Source organism: Uloborus diversus, chromosome 3 (genome assembly GCF_026930045.1).
Source record: "Uloborus diversus isolate 005 chromosome 3, Udiv.v.3.1, whole genome shotgun sequence".
NCBI lineage: Eukaryota > Metazoa > Arthropoda > Arachnida > Araneae > Uloboridae > Uloborus > Uloborus diversus.
Window position 1 is genome coordinate 61,788,031 of NC_072733.1, and position 25,414 is coordinate 61,813,444.

The 25,414-nt window shown below is 35.7% G+C and overlaps 1 protein-coding gene across 1 annotated transcript in view; it reads left to right on the plus strand.

The window, feature by feature from the left end:
* LOC129218767 (FRAS1-related extracellular matrix protein 1-like) overlaps positions 1-25,414 on the plus strand; it is a 75,012-nt gene that overhangs the window by 42,094 nt on the left and 7,504 nt on the right. Inside the window, exon 14 of the mRNA XM_054853091.1 lies at positions 2,462-2,711. Within this exon, the coding sequence (XP_054709066.1) occupies positions 2,462-2,711 (250 nt within the window). The remainder of the gene's footprint in view (positions 1-2,461; positions 2,712-25,414) is intronic.

Here is a 25,414-nt window from a genome sequence, read left to right on the forward strand (position 1 = left end):
GTACACCACGCATTTAAATCCAAAATACGTGAAAAGAACAAATTTGAAAATCACAGCACAAGCGCTAATACATTCACAGGCAGCAGTGAAAAACAAGACTAGAACAGTTTGAAAGCAAACTGACTCTCTGCTTCATTCACAAGACGTCCGGCGTTATATACCCAGCAAAGAAACATCCAGAAAATCCTACAATGTTCTACCAATTTCTCATATTTTCCTTTTATTCCATTCACAATTGTTATCCGGGGACCATATACATCATACAAATGTTAGGGGGTTGTATATTCATAACAAGAAACAATTTACAGGTTAAGTTACTACAATAATTTTAGACGAAAATTAATGGAACAAACGCCAAAATTAGCCAGATTACAACAAATTAATCATAAAAACAATTATTATTTACAAAATTTGTAACAATAGGTTTAATTTTACCTTGCGAGGCAAAAATGCAAATGAGACCAGAGTGTATCTCACAACCGAATTGTACATATGTGTCAAACTCACAATGTTATTTCAGATTTTGATTTGGATTTTAGAGAAACTCTAGCAGGGCTACATTATAAATAAAGTTTGGTAAGTAAAAAGTCAAGTGTTGTTCTTGGAGTGTTGAAGCACTAGGAACCTACATGAATTGAGTTACATGTATTTTCAATGTGAAGAAGCAGCTCACCGTAGAAAATGAAACAAAAAGTTGCAATTTATCTGCTTTGGGACAAAATATTTGAAGATTCTTTGAAGCTTTTTATTATGTTGCAAAAGCATATTTAACCATATTTTTCATAAAAACTTATAGAGTACTTATATATGTCCCAAATGTATGAAAACATGTTTCTTATTACACTTCACATTGCACTCCAGAAGCATTGGTCCCTATTCAACCCATTATTTTTTGAAGGGAGACATAATATACTTGACTATATTTGTTTAATATGAGGGTGACCATTATCGAATCCTGAGAGTTTAAGAACAGTTAATGGATAGCTATGGTATTGGTTACACATCACTGTGAGGTACTAGCCTTAATGCAGAACTGAGTATGAGATACTGAACATGCTTGGGCTTCTTAAAACTTATTCGTTTTGCAGTTGGAGTTATATAAAAATTGCAACTTTCTGAATTATCTCTAGGGTCTTTCTAGGTCATTGGAATGGCGTTGAAATCCTCTTTCACATGATCCATACCCAAAGCCTTATGAATGGCAAAAATGTGGCTCTCATGGTTTACTTTGTTCTCCAATTTGACATCTAAAATAATATTTATTGGCAGTTTTAATTAACAAATTCATATTTCTTCTGTGAATTGTGCTCACAGATGTGCCTCAGTTACACATTTTAAAAGTATCCGTTTTTTAGCTTATTAAATATTTTGCAAATCAAACATTTATTTCAAATGAACAATCAAATTCACTTTGGTTGTCAGACAAAACTCATAAAAATGGCAGCTTTTTTTTAATCACGAAAATTTAGTATCATTTGTTTGCACTTTAAAGGAAAAAAATAGCATCTCATGAAACTTTTAAGCAAGGATATCTCTGAAATGAGAATCAATTTCACATTTCTATGAATATATTTGTAATTCTTGCCAGTGAGGTTGCTTGAACTTGTCAAAATTTACAACTAAAAAATTTCATGTTTATCAGTGTTATTTAAAAAGGATAAAAAAAAAACTAACCCTATCAAATTCTAAGAATGCTTACTTTTTCCTCAAAATCTGATTTTTTTTTTTTTTTTTTTTTTACAAAGTGAAATATAATTATTTGAGACTGGTTTATAAAGGGCTCCAAAAGTGGCCTTAATAATCAAAAATATTTTGAAATCTCTGAAACATTATTGCTGACTATAAAGGAAGTCAAATATCATTACTTTTAGGTTTGCAAAAACTTTCACTGTGTGTGGGTTTGTTAAGTTGGAATATTTGAAATAAGTAAGGGAATAAGCAGCCTTTTAGAGCAATTGTTAAAGGTTTTATTTATTTTTTTAAATAAGTCTGAATAATTTCTTATGTTGTGTGTAAGTTCCTCAAAGTAATTTTTAAACTGAATTTCTTGTAAAATTGTTGTGATGAAAACTTGGAATTTTTTATGGTAGACTTGCTGAGCTTTTACCTGTTAAAGTTGATAAGTGGCTCTGAATTAGCACATATTAACTGTCTTCTTTTTTTTTTTTTTTTGAATCTTTAGGGCAATATATTTGATGGAGATGAAGAAGGAGTAAATGATTCTGCATTTCCAATGGTATTGATACATTATTGTGCACTAAATTATTTTGAAGTTCCTGAATTTTATAATTATCATTTGGAGTATTACATATAATTTATTGATTTTGTGCATCATAGAATTTTTCTCAACTGAAGTTATCTCTATCTAGTTAAATGCATATAAAAACATTTTTGTTCTTTGTTCTTATTTTAAGATTCAACAAAATATCTTTATTGCAAAAAATGTATATTTTTGTCACAGGAATGCAATCAAGATATCTATGGTCTTCTGCACTTCAAGCAATCTACTCAAAGTTTATTCCAGTGTGATGGGAAAAAATGGTTGCCATGGCATTCCACCAAAAGTAATGCATCCAATATTCATTCTTCTTTTGGTATTCCTCACATAGATGACAATGAAAGAATTGAAGACAAGCTAGATAATAATACAGAAGCTTCCACATCAGAAGAACAAGAATCGACTACATTTTTGCCTGAAAATTGCCCAAAAGGTAATTAAACACTCACATTTACTGATGTACTCATTCTTAGCTGTAAAAATATTCAAAATTTAAGTCACACTCAAAGCCCTTTTATTGTAGGGAAATCATTATGTTTCTGCCTGTAATTTTTTCCCCCGCAAAATGTTCACAAAATATTGACTACATTTCAGAAAAATCTGTGCACTTCATCAAGATATCCTACTACGTTCCCAACTCAAAAAAGTATTTGTTATCATCCAAGACCCATCAGACCAACATTTTAACCACCCTGGATTCAATTTAGAATTGGTTACAATTTTGTGTTGAAAAGAAGTGAATCATGATCTTCTTTTTCTTGATGAATCAGTCATTCATAAGAACAATATTTCAATATGGTGTATAGAAAACCTTTTTTAATTTGCTTATCTCAACATCTGAATAAATTATCTGAATTTAGATTAAATGTTTTCTTATTATAGTAAAATTATTGGTGATCAATCTCATAGCGTCCAGATTTATCATTACTTTATTTTACTGGTGAGAGTATATGTGAATGGATGAGATTTGCGTCGTCCTTTTCTTCACTAATCTCTTTATAATCAAAATTTATGCTTTGTGACTTTTCTATGTGCGCTGTGGAATAGAAGGCAAGTTCAATTGACTGAAAAAATTGACACAGATGTCAAACCACTGTACTTAAGTATCTTTCACGGATTTATAGTTTTCTTGAAACCATCCAGTAATAGAATGAATACAGAAAAGAACTATTAATGAATTAAAAATCATTTTTTTATTTAATGAAACAACTTGAATGTATCATCATATCATGAGCATGGTGCAAAAAAAAGTGGGATCATTTTTTTTTATCGCCGAGAAATGCCGGAGCATTGTTGGGAAATCTTTGAATTTAATTCTTTTATTATTACTACTAGCCACTTGTGGTGACCAGTTGGTTTGCCTTTTTCCACCATTCGCCTTTTCATACTAACAGCTGCCTATGGTGGCTGTTTGACTTACTTGCCATTCACATTCTTACGCCGAGATTGCCGCCTTCGGCGGCTATTTCAATGAATTGTGCCGCGTTTTTATCAATCTATATCTATCTATATCAAACTTACTTTTACAAAAAAATTATCTATCTCCAGTTGACGTTGCTATTAGGACTCGACCGATGCATCGGCGCCGATGGTTCAACAATTTAGGCATCGGCGGGCGATGCTAACTTGCGGGAAAGATCGGCCCATGGGCCTTTAAAAACATCGAAAAGCCGATGGAATTGGCCGATGTTTTTGAAAAATAATAGGACCTTTGCTGTTTTACTTTTTTAATACAAAGTAAAGGGAGTTATTGTTTTTATATAAAATTAATCAGGTACCAAACAAGTTTATTATTGCGTTGTTTATTGCAGCAGGATGTACATATGTATCTCTCATAAGTCATAACTCAAAAAGGATAATCTGTAGAAGGTTAAAATTTCATATGTGGGGTCTGCGTACGTTCCAGTTGTGCACTTCCCCTTTTTGTTTTCGATCTGGTGTTCTGAAAAGCCTGTTTACTCATTTTTTGTGGCTATTAATTACTTATTTCAATGAAAAAACAATATAGCGTCTCAGACTTACGATCATTTGGTGATATATTGCCGAATTGGAGACCATGGAAACAAATATGAGATGGCGAAACCGTTTTTTTGTCACTTTATTAGATTCCCGTTGAACCGACGGTAATTTTTAATTTTTTGATATTTGTAATATGAATCACAGTAATGCAGTCTTTTCTGTTTCTCTTCGGTGGAGTTACAAGTTTGGTGCCCGTTGAAATACATTTTGGGGCCCTATTTCTCTATCACAGAAAATGTAAAATATTTATCATAGGCATTTTTATAACTCCTACGGTGAACCTATGGTTATGGGATCTCTTGCGCAATTGCAACATTTGCTATATTTTAAATCCGCCACTGCACGTCAAAACAAACTCGGGTGCAAGTTTTGAAAGGGTTTTTTTCCTCAATGTTTATGATTATTTTAAATTCTATTTTTACGACTATTTTCTGAATTTTCGAGAACACTTGCGTGCCCCTCCCTCAATTTCTGAAATTAAACTCTAGTTGTACTTCTGAGTTGTTTAAAACTAACACCATTCATAAAATTGGAGATTTTTTTTTCAAACTTTATCTATGGTTTAGAAAGAATTTAGGGCATTAATGTAAGAAACTGATTAAAGACGTTTTGAATGGTGATATAATTCAGAAATCAAAGGGACTTTTGATTTTTTTTTTCAGAAGTGCTGAAGTAGATTCAGAAACTCTTCCCAGGCGTTGGTGGTAGCGGTTCTGTACTAAAAAAATGAGGCCAAGGTTTTGGCCGAAGTGTGATTTACTCCAAAATCAGAGGGTGACCCCCCTAACCCTACCTCGTCGTTTCAAGCATTTCTTAAATATTTAGCGATTATTTATTTTGGTCAAGAAATGTCATTTTGATATTTCTCATACTTGTTTCACCTATATTTCGTAATGCGCCATCTTTTTTGCATCATAAGTTATTTTCATTTCTTATAGAAAAGTTTCAAGGATTTTCTATTATGCAATTTTTTAAATTTCATAAGATTATTGTTAAATTGAAAATTTTAATTTGAATTTGTTTGTAAAGCTTCATAAAAGATTAAACAATCAAATTGTTCAATATTATGTGTGCAAACATCAGATCTAATAGTATATGTATTCAATTATTGACTTGGTGTAAATATTGAGTTTGTTTATTGTAGCTGCGTTTTAAGAACCTCGCTCTTTGCATGGCTATTTCTTTTTTCAGCAAAATTTTTGTCACTGTTATAGCTTTTATGAAAAATGCCAACTTTTCTATTCATAAAATTTAAATAAGTATAAAAATATTCCTATTTTGATTTAATATTGTAATTTATCTGTTACTTTTTTGTTTAATTTGATGACTAAAAAATGTCTATGTCCATCTTTCCACTTTAATTGCGTAATTTGTTGACGGTTTCATAGTTTTATTCTTTTTTTTTTGAATGATTAAACAACATAATTTAATGTTTTTTAACTATGTTTAATATACCTAAATCCATACATTATTACAACGTTACTGAAATCTTAGTTATATGTTCAATAAAAAAAAACAAAAACAAATCAATTCGTTATTAAATCAGTCTCTTTGTTTTTCTTCCCTTTTTTTTTCTTTCTTTATTTCTTTATTTATTATTATATATATATATATATATATATATATATATATATATATAATTTTTTTTTTTTTTTTGGTGTTGTTCTTTCTCTTTCATCATACAGCAGTCAAAAAAGGAGAAGCATAACTACACCCTATACAGATTGTATGTAGTACAATCCAAATGTTCGGGGACAAGCTGTATAAAAACTTACCCAGAATAATTCACATTACCGAAGCACATCCACCTTCAAAAGGTCACCTTGAGGGACTATGTACTTCTGCCAGTGTTCATATAACTTTTGGAAACACTCCTGGAAGCCATTTTTCGCTACCTTCTATGATGCAGCTTTATCTTCTCCTGACGGAAGAAAGCGGCGTCCATGCAAATGTCTTTTTGCTGGGAACAGGTAAAAGTCACACGGAGCAAAGTCCGACGAAACGTTATGTTATTTGTTTGTCATATCAGAGTATTGACCAATAAAACCGTGCATCCTCGACATGAAAGTTGCCTTCTTCCCCACGATAAAGTTAAAGCAGCAGCGCAACAGGCCTTACAGGAGGTTGCGAAAAATGTCTTCCAGGAGTGCTTCTAAAAGCTATATGAACGTTGGCAGAAGTGCATAGTCGTTCAAGGTGACTATTTTGTAGATAGATGTGCTTCGGTAATGTGAACTATTCAGGGTAAGGTTTTATACAACTTGTCCTCGAACTTTTAGATCATACTACGTACGTATGAGTTTTCAACTTACTATTTCATAACGTTTTTGAGTGACGCAAGTTTACGCGCATGAAGGCATCACAAGAGAATATTCGATAATTAACTGAGGAGGCGTTCAAAATTTATATTTCGGTTATCTATATGTTTTTAGGGACATATGTATGTACAGATGTGCCGAAAAACTTTTGAAGTATAAATTGGGTGATCGTAAAATAGAAATTTAGGTCGAAATCTGATTTTTTTTTTTGTGATTACAATTCCTTATTCGTAGAAAAGAAGGAAAGTGAAATGAATCAATGATCCTTTAAATCCCTGACAATCTTATCAATTTATTTCTGTTTTTTTTTTTTTTTTTTTTTTTTTGCCATCGGCCAAAGGCATCGGCTATCGGCCATTTGGAGGAAAACAATCGGCCATCGGCCATCTTTGAACAATCGGCCAACAATCGGCATCGGCCCATCGGCCAAAAAATGCCATCGGTCGAGCCCTAGTTGCTATATCTATCTCCAGTTGTGTTTTATGCCATGCACCATTTCCCGCTAAGATTGCCGCCTTTGGTTGCTTCTATCTATCTATGCGATCTGTCTCTATTTATTTTACCTAACCGCCTATTCCCTAACAAAAAAATAAAGATCACTCAAAAAACTGTGTTTTATGTATTTAATTAAATAGCACAAAATTAAAAAAAAGCTCTATCTTTTGTTCCCCGTAGTGTGCAAAAAGTAGCATTTCCAAAAAAAAACCTCACTGCTTTTATCGAATTAAATGTGCGCAAATATGTAAGGTAAAATAGATACAGCAAAACATCCGGCGGGGGAGAAGGGGGATCGAAAAAAGAAAGAAATTACTAAAATAAAAAAAGGAAAGAAAAAGCAAGTGCTACCGTTAAAATATAGAAGTAAGCAATAGTAAAAAAACAATTAAAAAAATTGTAGCGATTAAGATTTGATTCTTCAATACGGAATCAAAATCCAGATTGTGACCTCACAGCAGAAGGAAAGAAAGTTTTTTCGACCGATCTATGGGCATGCCAAAACGGGCAAGGGGTTCTGCATTTAATAAGTTGTAAAAAAAAAATTTAAAAAAACTTGCGTATTGTTAAACATTTTTTTTTCTGAAGAGGGTGAAATGTTCTCACTATCACATATTTAAATTTTTGAAAAGAGGCTTCGCTACATTTTGCAGGATGAGTTTCGAAAAAACTAAACCCAGGAAAAAATGCAAAGTAAAGGTTTTTTCAAAAACTCATAAAAAATACAAAAATTGCTCTATCTTCGATTTTTTTTGTTTATCATATTTAAAATTAAATTTCCTACACTATAGTATAAAAAATGTTTGTCCGGCGCAATTGATTCAGGGTCTGTGAGGTAAAAAGTACTAAAAAGTGCAAAAAAAAAACACATAAAACATTAAATAACTTTTTTTGTAATTAAAATATCAAAAATCAAAGTCTGAGATGCACATCTTTGGCAAAAATTGCACCTGTATGCCAAATTTCATCTTTCTAGGCCTTGCCATTTTCCCGGGAAGTGCGCCACACACGCACACACACAAACAAACAAACAAACAGCTTATTTTATTATATGTATAGATTATTTCAATTCTAACATATACACCAGTGTATTTAGAGAAGGCAATTAACCAGCATCAACGAAGGTCATATACCGATTGCATCCATGACATTCCTAGCTACATTCTAAAGATTGTTTATGCCAATGGAGTTTTTGTTGCATTCATTACATTTCCACAACAAGGTTACCTTGGCTATAGATAGCAAAAAGTGTGGATGTTGTTTATATTGATTTTCAAAAGCTTTTGATAAGTTACAGCATGTTGCTCTTCTCAGCAAATTAGCTGATATAGGAATAAGAGGAAAAACTTTACTTTGGGTTAGAAATTGGCTGACTGGAAGGAAACAAAGAGTAGTTGCGAGGGGAAATCACTCTAAATTGAGTGATGTTTTAAGCGAGGTTCCTCAGGATTCAGTTTTAGGGCCTCTCTTGTTTATTATTTTTTATGAATGACATCAATGAGAATATTTCTGGAAGCATGAACTGTTTTGCTGATGATGTAAAAGTTATGGGGATTGTCGAAAATGAAGAACAAGTAAAACAGCTGCAAGAGGATTTAAATCATATTACTAAGTGGGCAGATAAATGGGGTATGGCAGTTAATGTAGGGAAATGTCAAGTGCTACACTTAGGTCATGGAAATAAGCGTATGAGATATCATTTACAGGGTTCAGTCATAAATCAGGCAGAAAATGTTATTGATCTGGGTATCTTAATGAATCAGGACTTCATGTTTAGTCAACAGTGCAGCATTGCAAGTACAGTTGGCTCTTTGTTTAACGACTTTCAAGGGATCACAAAAAAATCGTCCTTAAATAGAAAACATCCTTAAATAGAATGCTTTTGACACGACAGTGGACCCATGGGTGCAAGACGTTCCATCTCAGGACGGATTTCCGTCTTGGACAAATTTCCGAGACGGAGGTCGGGACGGAAAGAAATTTGGTGCCTTTCTTTCAGTTTTTACTTTTAAAAAAAATTAAGTGTTTGAAAAATATTGTAACGGATTCGGTGCGACTTCCACTTTCTTGAAATGAAAACACAGTTCTTGATAAAAACACAGGAAATTTATTTACACTATGTACAGGAGAAACCGTTAACAACTGCTAAATTATTCATCAGCAATTATCACACAACACCGTAAACTCAACGTTTACACACGTATTTACTTCCAAATACGAAAACAACACAGCGAAATGCCTCGCTATAAACAGAGCTAATACACACACTCAGTTCGAAATCTGAATCGAAACTCCCCGTTTATCCATCGCTAACGGCTTTTATAAACATCCAAGAATTTTCTACAACATTCTTTCAGCTTCGAGAAATGCGTAGACCGTTATCAAACTTTATCAATGAAAATAAAAAGAATAGGGGTTGTATACTTTAGCCATATGTTAAGGGGTTGTATATTCATTACGGGAAACTATTTACAGGTTACGTTCCTACAATAATTACTATTTACAAGATTTGTAACATTGCCCCCTTCCTAAGGACTGCACGTCCCGGGCAGTACAATCCCCAGAAAGGGTGCCAAACTTCTATCACAAGTTTACAAATATACACATTAATTAATAACTAACAGATACAGAAAACACAATAATAACAAGAAATATTACTAAACATTAAAAGCAAAAAAATTATCTACAACTTTTATGTTATCAACCATGGTTGTTTACGTAATACTCATGAACTATGGCCATAGTATGGGGCTAACCGATCATAATGTACAACCCTAGGTTTTGCATTAGGTGATTTTTGGATCCTCACTACGACGTCATTTAGTCGGTTAAGGACTTTGTAGGGTCCATCCCAATGCGACTGCAATTTGGGTGACAGACCTTTCCGTCGGATGGGATTCCATAACCAAACCTTGTCGCCTTCGTTGAATTCATGTCCAGTAGACCTTGTGTCGTATCTGGTCTTCATCTTCTCCGCCGCGATGTTGATTCGCTCTCGTGCGAAGTTATGAACGTCTTCCAATCGGTCCTGGAGATCCTGGATGTACTCCTCAGGCGATGCAGGCGCATCCGGAGGACGACCGAAGACGAGATCACAAGGTAGCCGAAGCTCTCGTCCGAAGAGCATCTGAGATGGGGTAAATCCAGTTGTCTCGTGGACAGCACTGCGGTAGGCCAGCAGGAACAAAGGTAGCTTCTTGTCCCAATCCTGTTGATTTCTGGATACCATAAGCGAGAGATTATTCAGGATTGTGCGGTTAAATCTCTCCACCATGCCGTCCGATTGTGGGTGTAGTGGTGTTGTCCTAGTTTTCTCAATTCCGAAAATTTGACATAGGCCCTTAAACACAGCAGAGATGAAATTCCTCCCTTGATCGGAATGAATCTGCAAAGGTGTTCCGTATCTCGAGATCCAATGTTGGACTAGAGTCTCTGCTACGGTAGTAGCCTCTTGATCTGGAATGGGATATGCTTCCGGCCATTTGGTGAAGTAGTCGATGGAAACGAGAATGTATTTGTTCCCATCAGCAGTTCTTGGTAGAGGACCCAGGATGTCGATCCCAATTCGTTCGAAAGGAGCTCCAACGTTGTACAGATGTAGCTTCCCTCTGCTTCTTTTCTTCGGTCCTTTACGAGCAGCACAGGCGTCACAAGAATGGCACCACTTCTCCACGTCATCCTTTGCCTTGCTCCAGAAGAAGCGTTCCCGAACTTTATTGAGGGTTTTCAAGACACCAAAATGTCCTCCAGTCGCACTACTATGTATTTCTTTCAGAACATCTGAAATCCTTGATCGGGGAAGTAGTAACTGCCACCTAGATGTTTTGCCGTCGTCAGATTCCCATTTTCGGTGTAGCACGCCGTTCCGTAAATGGAGCGAGTTCCATAAAGCCCAGTATCTTTTTGTTGCAGGACTGAAGGTGGAAACGTCCTGCCAGCTAGGGCGTCGACTGTCACTTTCCATGAACTCTAAAATTGGTTTTATGTCGGGGTCTTCAAGTTGATCTTTTCGAACTTGGTCATCACTCCATGGATCAGGTTCTGATAATGTTGGAGTCACTGTCACCTGATAGGCGGTAGGGCTAGTCGTTCCATACTGTTTCTCGATTCGGGAACAATAGTGGCAGTTCTCAGGACAGGGTCTCCTTGATAAAGCGTCAGCATTCCCGTGAGATAACCCTTTTCGATGCTTGATCTCCATGTCATATTCCTGGAGCCGCTGTATCCATCTGGCTATCTGGCCTTCTGGATTCTTGAAGTTCAAAAGCCAAGTTAACGAGGCATGATCTGTCCGAAGCAGAAATTTTCGGCCGTAGAGGTAATGATGGAAGTGTTCTACAGCTTTCACTATGGCCAGTAACTCCTTTCTGGTGACGCAGTAATTTCGCTCCGACTTTGATAAGCATTTGCTCCAGTAAGCGATGACATGTTCATTTCCGTCAATTTCTTGGGATAAAACAGCTCCAATTCCCTCGTTGCTCGCATCAGTGTCCAGGATGAAGGATTTTTCAGGCTGAGGATAGGCGAGGATAGGCGTTGATGTTAAAGCCTCCTTCAGTCGTAGAAATGCATCTTCGCATTCTTTGGACCATTCAAACTTTTGCTTGCTCTCCGTAAGCTTATGCAAAGGTCGTGCAATGTTGGAAAAACCCTTCACAAACTTCCTGTAGTACGTGCAGAGCCCCAGGAAACTTCGCAGCTGATGGATGTTTTCGGGACGACTCCAACTCTTGACCGCGGATACCTTTTCCGGATCGGTTTGTACACCCTCAGAAGAGATGATATGACCAAGGTAGTTCACTTCCCGGCGGAACAAATTACATTTGGACGGGCTTAACTTCAGATTGGCTTCCTTAAGCTTTTGCAGCACCTTCCTAAGATTTTCCAGATGTTCTTCGAAACTGCGTCCCACGATGATGATATCGTCTAAATAGACCAGACAGGATTCGTAGGAAAGTCCTCTTAACACTGTCTCCATAAGACGCTCGAACGTAGCTGGTGCATTGCAGAGGCCGAAGGGCATCACTTTAAACTGCCACAAGCCTTGTCCAGTTGTAAACGCTGTCTTCTCTCGGTCGTCAGGGTGTATTTCAACCTGCCAGTAGCCGCTCTTCAAGTCCAGGGTCGAAAACCACTTGTGTCCGGAAAGAGTGTCCAAGGTATCGTCTATCCGTGGAAGAGGGTAACTGTCTTTCTTGGTGATTTCATTCAGTCGTCGGTAATCGACACAAAATCTGGTGGAGCCATCTTTCTTTCGGACCAAGACGATGGGAGAGGCCCAGGGACTGGATGAGGGTTCGATTACATCATTCTCCTTCATCTCTTTCAGGAGGGTCTCAACCTCTTCCTTCTTGGCGAACGGTAGTCGTCTTGGATGCTGTTTAATAGGTGGGTGTTCTCCAGTGTAGATCCTATGCTGCGTTAAATTCGTACGGCCAACATCCTCCGATGTAGATGAAAACAGATTCTTAAAGTCATCCACCAATTGTTCCGCAGCAGTTCTTTGATCTTTCGATAAGGGTGCACTCCCAATTAACTTCGATGTCAAGGACTCAGAAGACACAGTCTCGGGGGAATTGATTCTTCTAATGATGCAGTTTACTGGAGTACAAGTTGCTAACACTTCACCTTTCCGAATATTCCTTGGCCTTTCACTCACGTTGGCGACTCTTACAGGAATTACATCCTTAGAAAGGTCCACAAGCGTAGATGCTACCAGCACTCCTTTTAGGCTATTGCTTAAGTTGGGGGATTCAATGAGTCCAAATCGAAAACTATTGCTTTCTTCAATGGAGCCGGGTATTAATGATTCTGACCTTGAGGGAATTGACAAATCTGTTTGGGCTATTATTTGATGAGCGGATTTGACATCACTTTCTGCAGGGAAAACGGCTATGTCTTCTCTTATCGAGTGCAGCTCATTAGTCTTGAAGTCGAGAGTGAAGTCATATTTCTTCAAAAAGTCCAATCCGAGAATGAAGGGGTCCGTGATATTAGCGACGAATGCCGTATGATGGTAGGTGGCATTCCCAAACACTATTTCCAAGTCCACTTTACCGTCAATCTCAATTTTGTCACCTGTCACAGTCTGGAGACTTACGCGTGGCGATGTCCACAGCAGTTTCAATCCAAATTCACGAGCCACATCTGTCCTAATGATTGTCACATTGGCTCCAGTGTCAACAATCAGTCTGCAGGGGTTCCCATTTACATGTGCGTAAATGAAAAGTCCATCACTGCCACTACTAGAAGAGGAAATCTGCAGAGCTTTAGTGGTGTTGATTTCCTTCCCTCGCGTAATTTGGCGAGCCGGACAACTCCTTCGCAGGTGTCCTTCACTACCGCATTTCCAGCACTTCTGCTCTTGTTTCTTTTGGGCTGTTATGCTGCTCAAATGTCTTGTCAAGTCACCGAGTTGTCTCTCAAGTTCAGCGAGGTGGGACGACCTGGAATCAGACTCATCAGCTTCCTGAGTCCGGATTAGATGGCGATCCACACGGGTTGCTTCTTGGGCGGCCTCGTATCTCATCGCATACATCAAAGCGGATTTCAAGTCGTTTACATTCGCCATCCGGAGGGCCTTCTGGATCTCAGGATTCCGAACTCCGTCGATGAAGTAGTTGAGTGCCAGGTTGTCCCGAACATCCGCAGGACAGTCGCAAAAAGCAAGATGAGACAGTCTCTCGACGTCCGCCGCTAGCTCTTGCAGGGTTTCCCCGGTTTTCTGGAAACGGGACTTCAACTGGAGTCGGCTGAACTCTTTCTGGCATTTCTCACCGAAGCGAAGCTCCAACGCAGATGTGAGGGCGGCGAAATCCAGGCGCTGGCTGTCCGGAAGGGTCTGAAGAATGTCCGCTGCGTCACCTCTCAGGGATGCTGCAAGATGGCAGGCCTTGGTAGCAGAGTCCCATCCGTTCGCTTCCGCCACTATCATGAACTGAGTTTTGTAAACCAGCCACGAAGTTTTCCCATCAAATGTGGCAAGTTTAATGGACGGTCGAGCAACCGATGTGGGAGCGCCAAACTGTACAGAGCTGCTTTCCGCGGTAGCCAATCTCCTTTCCACGTCCTTAAAGATCTCTTCTTTAAGTAGATGAAATCTTCTATCTTCATCTTCCAATTTATTTTCTACAGCATTGAATCGGCTTTCAACGGTATCAAATTTTTCTTCAATTGCATCAACTCGATGCTCTATGTCATTAAATTTATTTTCCATCACAGTCTTTACCGAAATAAGGTCGTTTTTAATTTCCTCTTGGTTAGACGCTAAGTCCTTTTTCAGCACCGTTAAATCGCTTTTTAACTGGTCTTGATTTGCCAACATACTTGCAGTCAGATCACTTTTTAATTGTTCTTGACTAGCCGCCATATCATTTTTTAATTGTTCTTGATTAGCCGCCATATCATTTTTTAATTGTTCTTGATTAGCCGCCATATCATTTTTAACAGAGTTGATTGCATCAAGAAGTTGTTTTAATTGTTCATCCATTGCGCGAGTAATCACCATAAAAATAAAGTCCAAATTTAAAAAGTCTTTATGAAAAAAATGTCCAAAGTCACACTTACTGCAAGAAAGTCCTGAAGTAGCCCCACGTTGGGCGCCAATTGTAACGGATTCGGTGCGACTTCCACTTTCTTGAAATGAAAACACAGTTCTTGATAAAAACACAGGAAATTTATTTACACTATGTACAGGAGAAACCGTTAACAACTGCTAAATTATTCATCAGCAATTATCACACAACACCGTAAACTCAACGTTTACACACGTATTTACTTCCAAATACGAAAACAACACAGCGAAATGCCTCGCTATAAACAGAGCTAATACACACACTCAGTTCGAAATCTGAATCGAAACTCCCCGTTTATCCATCGCTAACGGCTTTTATAAACATCCAAGAATTTTCTACAACATTCTTTCAGCTTCGAGAAATGCGTAGACCGTTATCAAACTTTATCAATGAAAATAAAAAGAATAGGGGTTGTATACTTTAGCCATATGTTAAGGGGTTGTATATTCATTACGGGAAACTATTTACAGGTTACGTTCCTACAATAATTACTATTTACAAGATTTGTAACAATATGCTTTAACTAGCAAAAATATCCGGCGTTGCCTGGGTCATTAATAATTATGAGAAAATATCGTTACTTGCTTTTGTTTTCTGTTTTAAGTGAAAGAATTTAAAACATCTTTTTGACGTGATTAAAAATCGAGTTTCTTCCTTATCCATAAAACTAAAATAGCAATAAGTATAAAGAACAAAATAGTATTGATTTAGAAACGAAAGCACTATATTTAAGCATATACAAATTTGTTATTTTTAATAACCAGGCGCAAGTTCGATCCATATATTTAATGAAAGCAATGATTATATACAATGTGATGAATATATTTGCATATGAAAAAACATTATGAACTAAAATATATAATACATAATCGCCTACCTTTGGTAGTGCGTAGAACGAAACATGTTGTATAGATAATGGCTGACTGGAGAGTACTGCGCAGTTCGATTCGCTAGTGTTACAATTAATATGATATGAGTGCGTTTATTAAAGACGCTTAAGGCGACATCTGGTGATCTGAAAAATAGTTAAAGGAATTAAAGTTCTGCATTAAGTTTCTGTAAGCAAAAATGTTCTATCATATCCCCTGGTTTTGTTATAGAAACTTAAACCAGGTTCATTTTACCCCTACAATACTGGTATTTTACTTTAGGAAGAGGTTTAGTCATTATATCTGCAAGCATCTCATTAGTTGGAAGATAGTCCAAGTCTATAATGTTTCTGTTGAACAAGTGTTTGATGTGATGATACTTTGTATCAATGTGTTTGGTTCGTGAACTGAATTTCTCAGACTGCACCAGCTTTATTGTGGATTGGTTATCTTCAAACACTTTTACTGGCAATGACTGAGAAAGTTCCAAGTCGTTTGTGAGTTTTAGCAACCATAAAAGTTCTTGCATTGCTTCAGACAGAGCTATATATTCAGCTTCAGCTGACGATAATGAAACTGTAGTTTGTTTCCTCGATGCCCATGAAATTAGTGAGTTTCCGAGAAATATCAGGTATCCTGATGTTGATTTCCTGTCATGCTGGTCTTGCGCAAAATCTGCATCCGTGTACACAGTCAAAGTTGGTGCTGATTTTGCTGTTAATTGTAAACAAACTTCTTTTATACAGTTTAAATATCTGATGACTTTCTTTATTGCGTTCCAGTCCTTTTGGGTAGGATTATTGCATCTTCTGCTTAGTATGTGAACTGCTGAAGTTATATCTGGACGTGTAATAGTCGAAATAAACATAAGGCTTCCAATAGCTTGCCTGTATTGATCATTCGAAGTTAGAAGATTTTCTTCTTTTTGCAAACTGTAATAATTCGTTTCCATTGGTGTGCTGGTTGGTTTAGCATCATCCAATCCAAACTGTTTCACAAGTTGATCGATTTTATTTTTCTGTGAGAGCATAAAACTTCCATCCTTTTCCCTGTTAACTTCCATGCCTAGAAAATATTTGGTTTCTCCCAGTGTTGTTATTTTATAACTTTTCTGCAAATCACCTATTATATTCTTGATTAACTTTTCTTCTTTAGCTGTTATCAAGATATCGTCAACATAAACGATTAGATTTATTCTATCTTCATTAGTTCCTTTTGTAAATAAACAGGGGTCAGCTTTGCTTTGTGAGAATCCGAGATTCGTCAATGTCTTTTCCATTTCAATATTCCAACATCTTGCAGCTTGCTTTAAACCATAAATTGATTTTCTTAGCTTGCAAACTTTGTTTTTATGATTTGGATCTTCAAACCCTTCTGGTTGTAGCATATAAATTTCTTCGTCTAGTTTACCATTCAGGAAAGCTGTTTTAACATCTACTTGATACACTTTTGCCTTGTTAATTGCTGCCCAACTAAGAAAAGTGCGAATTGTTGTATGTCTGACGACTGGCGAATATGTTTGATCAAAATCAATTTTGTACTTTTGTGTAAAACCTTTTACAACAATTCTTGCTCTGCATTTCACTTCTTGACCGTTTTCGTCATATTTAGTTTTGAAAATCCACTTGTTTCCAACTGCACGTTTTCCTTCAGGTAGTTCGGTCAGTTCATAGGTATCATTTTCTTTTAAGGACTGTATTTCTTCTTTCATAGCTGTGAACCATTTTTCTTGCTCTAATTTTGGTAATCTCAGTACTTCAACAAAAGATTGTGGATCTCTATTTTCATGTGACATTGGAAGATTTGTTTCAGCCTTGTATATCAACCTTTCTGGTGGAATACCTTTTGTTTTTCTGCTTGATCTTCTTTGAAGATTTTCTTCTTCCTCTACTTCTACCACTCCTTCATTTGTTTGCTCATGTTCTTTTTCTAACACTTCTTCACTGCAGTCATCATGTTGCTGAGGCAGATTAAAGTGAATTAAATCCGATTGATCGATATAATAATCTTCTGCTCCTTCCTTCGATTCATGTATCTCTTCAGAAAATTTTACTGTTCTGCTTACTACTATTTTTCTTCCACCTGTATAGATTCTGTATCCTCTACTTCTCATATCATATCCTACAAAGGTTCCTTCTATTGCTTTTTCATCAAGTTTCCTCTGTTTCTGTTTGTGAACGTACATGTATGCTTTGCATCCAAATACTTTCAAATGACCCAAATTTGGCTTTTGTCCGTTCCAAAGTTCGTAAGGGGTCTTCGGAGCTGCTTTTGTAGGCAATCGATTTTGAAGATAATTTGCTGTTGAAACTGCTTCTGCCCAAAAACCTTTTGGTAACTTTGAGTTTATAAGCATAGCAATAGTCATTTCAAGTAGAGATCTGTTTTTGCGTTCAGCCGTTCCATTAGAAGACGGTGAGTAAGGAACTGTGGTTTGATGAGAAATTCCTAGCTCTTTGAAGTAATTTTCCATTTCTTTGTTACAGTATTCTCTTCCATTGTCGGATCTTATTGCTTTAATCTTCATTCTGAATTTATTAGTTGTTGATGATACGTAGTCTTTGAATTTATCAAAAACTTCATCTTTTGAAGAAAGAAAATACACATAAGTATACCGCGAATAATCATCAATAAAAGTTAAAAAATATCTTTTTCCGCCTAAACTTTCAACTTCAAATGGGCCTGCTAAATCAGTGTGGATTAAATTTAAAATCTGTTGTGATCTATAATTAGCATTCTTAGGATATGGTTTCTCCGTTAAGTTAGCTTTTATGCATATTGAACAATCTAAGTTATGCGAACAGTTTTTAATTTGTATTCCTCTTGCTAAGTCATCCTTCATTATTTTCTTGATCGCTTCAAAACTTCTGTGGCCTAATCTTTGATGCCATTTTAAAATACAGTTTGAATCCGAGCAAGTAACATCTTTTTCAGATACGGTAAACGACCTTTCATCGCTTTTAATTATATCCAGTTTGAATGAACCATTAGTTGGTTCTCCTTTCAGTATAATCTTATTATTTTTCGTAACTGTGCATTTATCACTTTCGAATTTAACAACACAACCTTTTTCAGTACACGCTTTTACAGATAATAAATTGCTATCCAAGTCTGGTACATATAAAACATTTTCCAACTTGATTCTGTTTATTGTGTTGTCAAAAGATTTCACTTTGAAACGTATATCACCAATACCTTGAGATTTTAGTTTCTCCCCATTCGCAATAGTCACACTTTGCTTCTTACTTTTATCTAGCTGACAGAAAAGATTTAAATTACGTGCCATATGTGAAGTGGCACCTGAATCAATCAGAAATTCAGTATCTTCTACTAAATTAGAATATTCATTTGTTATTAAAACAGATTCATCTAACTCACTACAGTAAGTATCCCCGTTATTTAGTGCATCGGTTTCATTCCCGTTATTTATGGCTTCAGATTCCCAAGCACACTTGCTTCTTTCTTTATATTTTACTTCCGCGTTGGAATTATTTGGCTTGTACTGACCTTGAGCGCTGCGGAATCTGCATTCGTTAGTGAAATTTTTATTTTTGTAGTTTTGTTTCGGCTTCGAATCACGAGAGGCACCGCCTGCTTGTCGATTTAAATAATAGCATTGATCTCGAAAATGGTTATTTCTTTTACAAATATCGCAATACTTTTTCGTGAATCTTTTACTGGTTCCTTTCAAAGCCATAGAATCTACTTTGTTATGAACTTGTTTCATTTCTTCTCTACGCGTATATTCGTCTATTAATTTCCCTTTTACATATTCTAAAGTTAATTCATCTTCCGATTTACTTTCTATCGCAGTTATTAAGTTACTGTATGAATTTGGCAATGAACATAACAGAATCGCTATTAAGTTATTTTCTTTCACTTCTTCGCCAATGCTTCTTAATTTTTCCGTTAATTCTAAGACTTCGGTAATATGATCTTGAATTTTTGAGTTTTCATAGTATTTAATAGAATATAATTTTCTAAGAAGAAATAACTTATTTGTTAAATTTACTCTCTCATGTACGGATTTCAAGTGTTCCCAAGTTTCTTGTGCTGATTTGGAATGCAGGACATGAATTATTTGCGAATCGCTAATATTTAGGCAAATTAAAGCCCTAGCATTTCTATCACCTTTATTCCATTTTTCATCTACTTTTTCCGGTTTTGCTTCGAACACGACATCATATAAGCCTTCTTTAATTAAAAGTTGTTCCATTTTAAACTTCCAAATTGAATAATTGCCATCATTAAGTTTGTCAATATACACAGCATCTTTTTGAGCCATTGTGATAAATTGAAAGATATATGTGAACACAATTTAAAATACAGAATAACAATACTTATAGAGAAAAAAAAAATTCTTCTTTAAAGAACTAGTTTCTTTTTTCAGTTTTTACACTTGCGCCTTTTTTTTCTTTTAAGTCAGCCATTTGAAAAGTTATACTTATTTTTCAAAAGGTTAAGTTTCATTTTGAAACATTTACGACTTTAGATTTACTTAATTGAAGTTAAATACTAAACATCAAAATCTTCAATCACTTCAGTCTCATAATCAAATGTTATTTTTAATAACCAGGCACAAGTTCGATCCATATATTTAATGAAAGCAATGATTATATACAATGTGATGAATATATTTGCATATGAAAAAACATTATGAACTAAAATATATAATACATAATCGCCTACCTTTGGTAGTGCGTAGAACGAAACATGTTGTATAGATAATGGCTGACTGGAGAGTACTGCGCAGTTCGATTCGCTAGTGTTACAATTAATATGATATGAGTGCGTTTATTAAAGACGCTTAAGACGACATCTGGTGATCTGAAAAATAGTTAAAGGAATTAAAGTTCTGCATTAAGTTTCTGTAAGCAAAAATGTTCTATCATATTCTTTCAGTTTTTACTTTAAAAAAAAATTAAGTGTTTGAAAAATATGCTTTAACTAGCAAAAATATCCGGCGTTGCCTGGGTCATTAATAATTATGAGAAAATATCGTTACTTGCTTTTGTTTTCTGTTTTAAGTGAAAGAATTTAAAACATCTTTTTGACATGATTAAAAATCGAGTTTCTTCCTTATCCATAAAACTAAAATAGCAATAAGTATAAAGAACAAAATAGTATTGATTTAGAAACGAAAGCACTATATTTAAGCATATACAAATTTCCAAAACATGAAATTAATCTTCTCATGTTTAAAAAGATTAATCTTTGGATATTGTTTTTTTAATATGGAGTCTAAAACCTTCTCTGTATGGCTAATGAAGCATGAAGTGATTAAAAAAAAGTAGCTGCTCTCGTAATCCCCTTATACTTGCTTTAGTTATTTCGGGAAATTTCAATCATTGTGGGCTCTTGGTGCGATTTTACCGAATTTGCGAAAGTCGTTTTGGGGGTACCTTCGATGATGCTCCCCCATTCTTTCCTTACTTTGTAAAACGATATGATATTAATTTTCGTTACAGAGATATCGTCGCCAGATGCTGAGATATTTTTGGTCACCATAAAATGGAGCTAAACAGTTTCATCCGAAATGTTACCAAAATAAGTAATAAAATTTGGTGATTGTTTTAAATTGTGCAAAAAGGAAAATTAAGGGAAGTTTTTGTGCTGTTTATGGATTTGCCTAATTTAGTTGCTGAATTATTTAACACAGTAAAAAAATTTTTTGAAAATTCTTTGATTGGCGATATTTTGTTTACATGGTGAAAGCTGAGAAACATTATGACGTAGTCTTCGGCTTCAAAAACAGCAACGTTGAAAAAACTGCCAAATGCATCAGCTATGGAAATCTTTCTGCAAAAATTTTGGCGATCTGCTGGTTGATTGGATAATGAGTAAGTGTTCAATCAGCATAAATAATAATAAAAACCTTTAATTACATTAAAGTTCCGTTTAAATGGAAAATCATCAGCCAAATCATGTATTATTTGCCAATCTTGTGCAAAAATCTTACTTCAAGATTTGACTTGAGAAAAGCCTTGAACAATCACGAAAAGCAAAGAAAGTCAACAATACAACAATTGTTGCTATCGACAGGGAGTTGAGATGATACACCAAATACTGTATTGAGTTGAGGAAAGCCTTCGAACATGGATCTAAAAAGCTCATAACTCGTTTTTTATTCTACTTAGAAATTTCGAACAGGTGCCATCTTCAGCAGAAAAATCAGAGCTTTCGATGGACATATAATGTAAATATGTGCAAGTATTTTTTCATCCCAATATTAGAGAATTTATACAAAAATTGTGTTTTATTGCCCCCCTAAGGGGGTTTTGCCCCCCATAACGGGACGAAAACTACCCTATGTGTTATTCTGATGCATAAGCTATATTATTGTAAAGTTTCATCAAAATCCATTCAGTAGTTTTTGCGTGAAAGAGTAACAAACATCCATACATCCATACAGACAAACTTTCGCATATATAATATTAGTAAGATTACTGGACCGTTCCATAACTACGAATTTACATCGATATTCTCTCGGTTTTCCGCCATGGGCTTGTTTTGTTTGCAACATGCTTTTGGAGGAGTGTCTTTTCAACTCGCGCCGTTTGACTTTTTTTTAGGTATAGCTCTGTTATTTCCAACTCACTGCATTGTAGACCGATGAGTTACTCGCTATTCTCCCTGTTTTTTATCGAAATAATCGGCTCTAATTGAAAATTTAGCCTTTTCTCTTGCTATTTTCGATCATTCTTTCGTTTTTTTTCATTTGCGGGGTTTTTTTTTTTGCAAACTTTACATGCATAAATGAAAATTATGTACACTCTTAAAATGTCTTAAAGAGCTGAATCTGAATCACCGAATGAGAGTGATTGTTGCTGTCAAGATGAAATGTTTTCGCCACATCAAAGGGCGTCCACATACCAGGTAAAACGGAAACTATCAGGGATTTTGAATATTTCAATGAAAATGGGAATTTTAGACATAATCGAGGGGAAATATCAAGCTGGTTGGGAACACGGATGGGCAACCGTTCCTGCATTTTTGAGAAAGACTTTAGGAATCACTAAATTCCAATGTCATTGAATCTAACACTCACTAGAATGTAAATATGGGAGGGGGGGAGAGAGAAAGAAAAGGAGGAAAATGACGGCAGCACGAATTTGGAAAAAACGCTGCTCTTGCAAAGAGGGTAATCACTTCGCAAATTAACCCACGATACTGAGGTCTTAAAACAATATCTTGGACAATCTAAGAGGGGGGGGAGGATAAAGTGTTACTGAAGGGTTACACTATAAAATATCAAAAAACTGAATTGAAAGCCATTTTTGAAGCTAGGAGTGGTTCGATATTTCTCCTCTGCAAACTCTTAAAATTTTTTAGGTTGTCTTTAATGATGTAAAAGGGGGGGGGAGGGGGAGGTTTAAAAAAAAAAAAAATTTGGAGTCTTAAAAACACTAATTTAGGCAATCTTTGATGAATTTATGAGAGATGGTTTTGGTGTTTTAACATGAAAATGTTTTGTAGCTGATGTTTTAAAAACTATTTGAGGCTATAATTAAATGGACTTGAGTGAAATGGCATTTGGGACCCTCCCCCGAAAAGTGTTTGTAATTGAAGTCTTAAAGCTTTTAGGCTGTCTTTGGCAATGTCAAGAGGGAAGGAAGGGGTTCTCTTTAGGCGAAATTCTGACACTGGAGTGTTAAAAGAGCAACTTTAGACTGTCTTGGGGTTCGGAGTTCCCCTTTCCCAAAAAATATTCAAAGCTGAAGTATTCAGAACTCAGTTTTAGGTAATCTTTAAAAGACTTAAGAAGAGGGAATTCGAAGGCTTTCTCTCAATAAGTTTTAAAATTTTTAATATTTTCGTTTCTGAAATTTTAAGAGCTTTGTTTTGGGCTATCTTTGGATGACTTAAGGGGGAAGGGTGTAGGAAGGTTCTTTCAAAAAGTTTCCAAAATTAAAGTATTAAAACTTTTAGGTTGTCATAAGTAATGTTTATAGGTAAGAGGGGCACTATTCCTACAAAACAATTTAGAAACTGAAGCCTTAAAAATTGAAATTTAGGACGTTTGTGGTGAACTCAGAGGAAGGGTTTCAGGAGTTCTCTTCGGAAAATGTTTTGATGCTGAAAATTTAAAACGCTACTTTAGGAATATTAGAAAGGATACCTTGTTTAAAAAATATATCTACTTCACTGAAGCGATTTTTTATTGTTAATTTCACCACCTGCTATCTTATAAAAGAATTCTTTTTCAAATGAACACTGTGTGGGGGAATGGTGCCAATTCATTATCATTAGTCGGCCATACCCTTCCCCCACCTTTCCTTCATTTCTGATTTGTTGGCGCTACCTTATGTAGACATTCCGATCAGAACTGATTTATGTTGCAAAAGTGAAAACCTTATGTCCTAAGCGATTTTATTGCTACAATAAAAATGTTTACCATCGGCAAAAACGAATGGTACGAAGCTGCGAAGGCTTTTACCCCTAACATTATCCAACATCGTCTAAAATTGCATTTTTGGAACTTCAATTTCGAAATATTGCCGAAGGAGTGTTCCTGAACTCCATCCCTTCCATAGTGCATTCAAAAAGCATATAAACATTATGAAAGATGGAGTACAATTTAATTTTTAAAAGATCAATTTCTGGGAGATCCCAGAGCCCCCCCCCCCCCCCTTTCTCTTATATTTTCGAAAGCTGCCCAATATTGTCATTTTGGGACTATCAGTTTGAAGTAATTGATGTAAGAGTTCCTGAACCCCTCCTTTCCCAAAACGGCCTACCATAGCGTTTTTTGGACTTCAATTTGAAAAATTTCTGGGGAGAGTCACCCAGACCCTCCCCCTCCACTTATTGCTGGATTTTAGATTTTTTGGAATTATGATGTCAAAACACTTAAATATTACAATTTAAAGGCTTTAAATTTAAATCAGACACAGATTCCAAAACTGGCATTGTTAAAATCTACAACACTAATACACATAAATTTTTCCTTAAGCTTGCATGCAAGCATGGGGGGGGGGACTGAAAATATTTTCCGTCTTGAACACATCACCAAACTTGCACCCATGAGTGGACCATCTGAGACCATGAAAAGTTCTCGTTAAACAGAGAGCCAACTGTAACAAAGCCAAACAGAATGCTTGGGTTTATCAATAAATCTATTTCAAACAAATCTAAGAAGGTTCTTCTGCCTTTACATAGGAGTTTAGTAAGACCCCATTTGGAGTATGCTGTGCAGTTTTGGTCGCCTTATCTGAGGAAAGATATTTGTATATTGGAAAGGGTTCAAAGAAGGGTAACTAGACTAGTAAAGGGACTTTCAGATTTAGATTATGATACTAGACTTAATAGGCTTAATATGTATATACTGGAGCAAAGGAGGATCAGAGGGGACTTGATTCAGTTGTTTAAATTTATCAATATGAATGATGTTAGTGGATAAAATTTTTGCGTCGAAAGCAGGACGAGGGGTCATTGTTTTAAGCTATTCACATCTCAGGCTAACCTGGAAATAAGGAAAAACTACTACTTTCGTAGAATTGTGGGCACTTGGAACAGCTTATTGGAAGAGGTGGTAATGAGCAAGGGGGTGGATAGCTTTGACAGGGCCATTGATTTCCATTGGGGACTAATAAATTGACTAGGACCAGTCTAGCTGGGCCAAGAGCCTGTTGCTGGTCATAACATTTGTATTTATATTTGCATAATCAACGTTTGCTATGCACTGCTCATGGGGTTAAATTTATGTTTATTAGTGATATTTGTTCATACATTGGTATATTTCCACTAAGAATGCAATGCTGTTATTAAGTTAACAGTTTATATAATTTATTTCATTGTTGTGAATTATGTTAAATCAAAACAGTATTGCCAAGTCTCATTCGAATCTTACATAAAGGAATT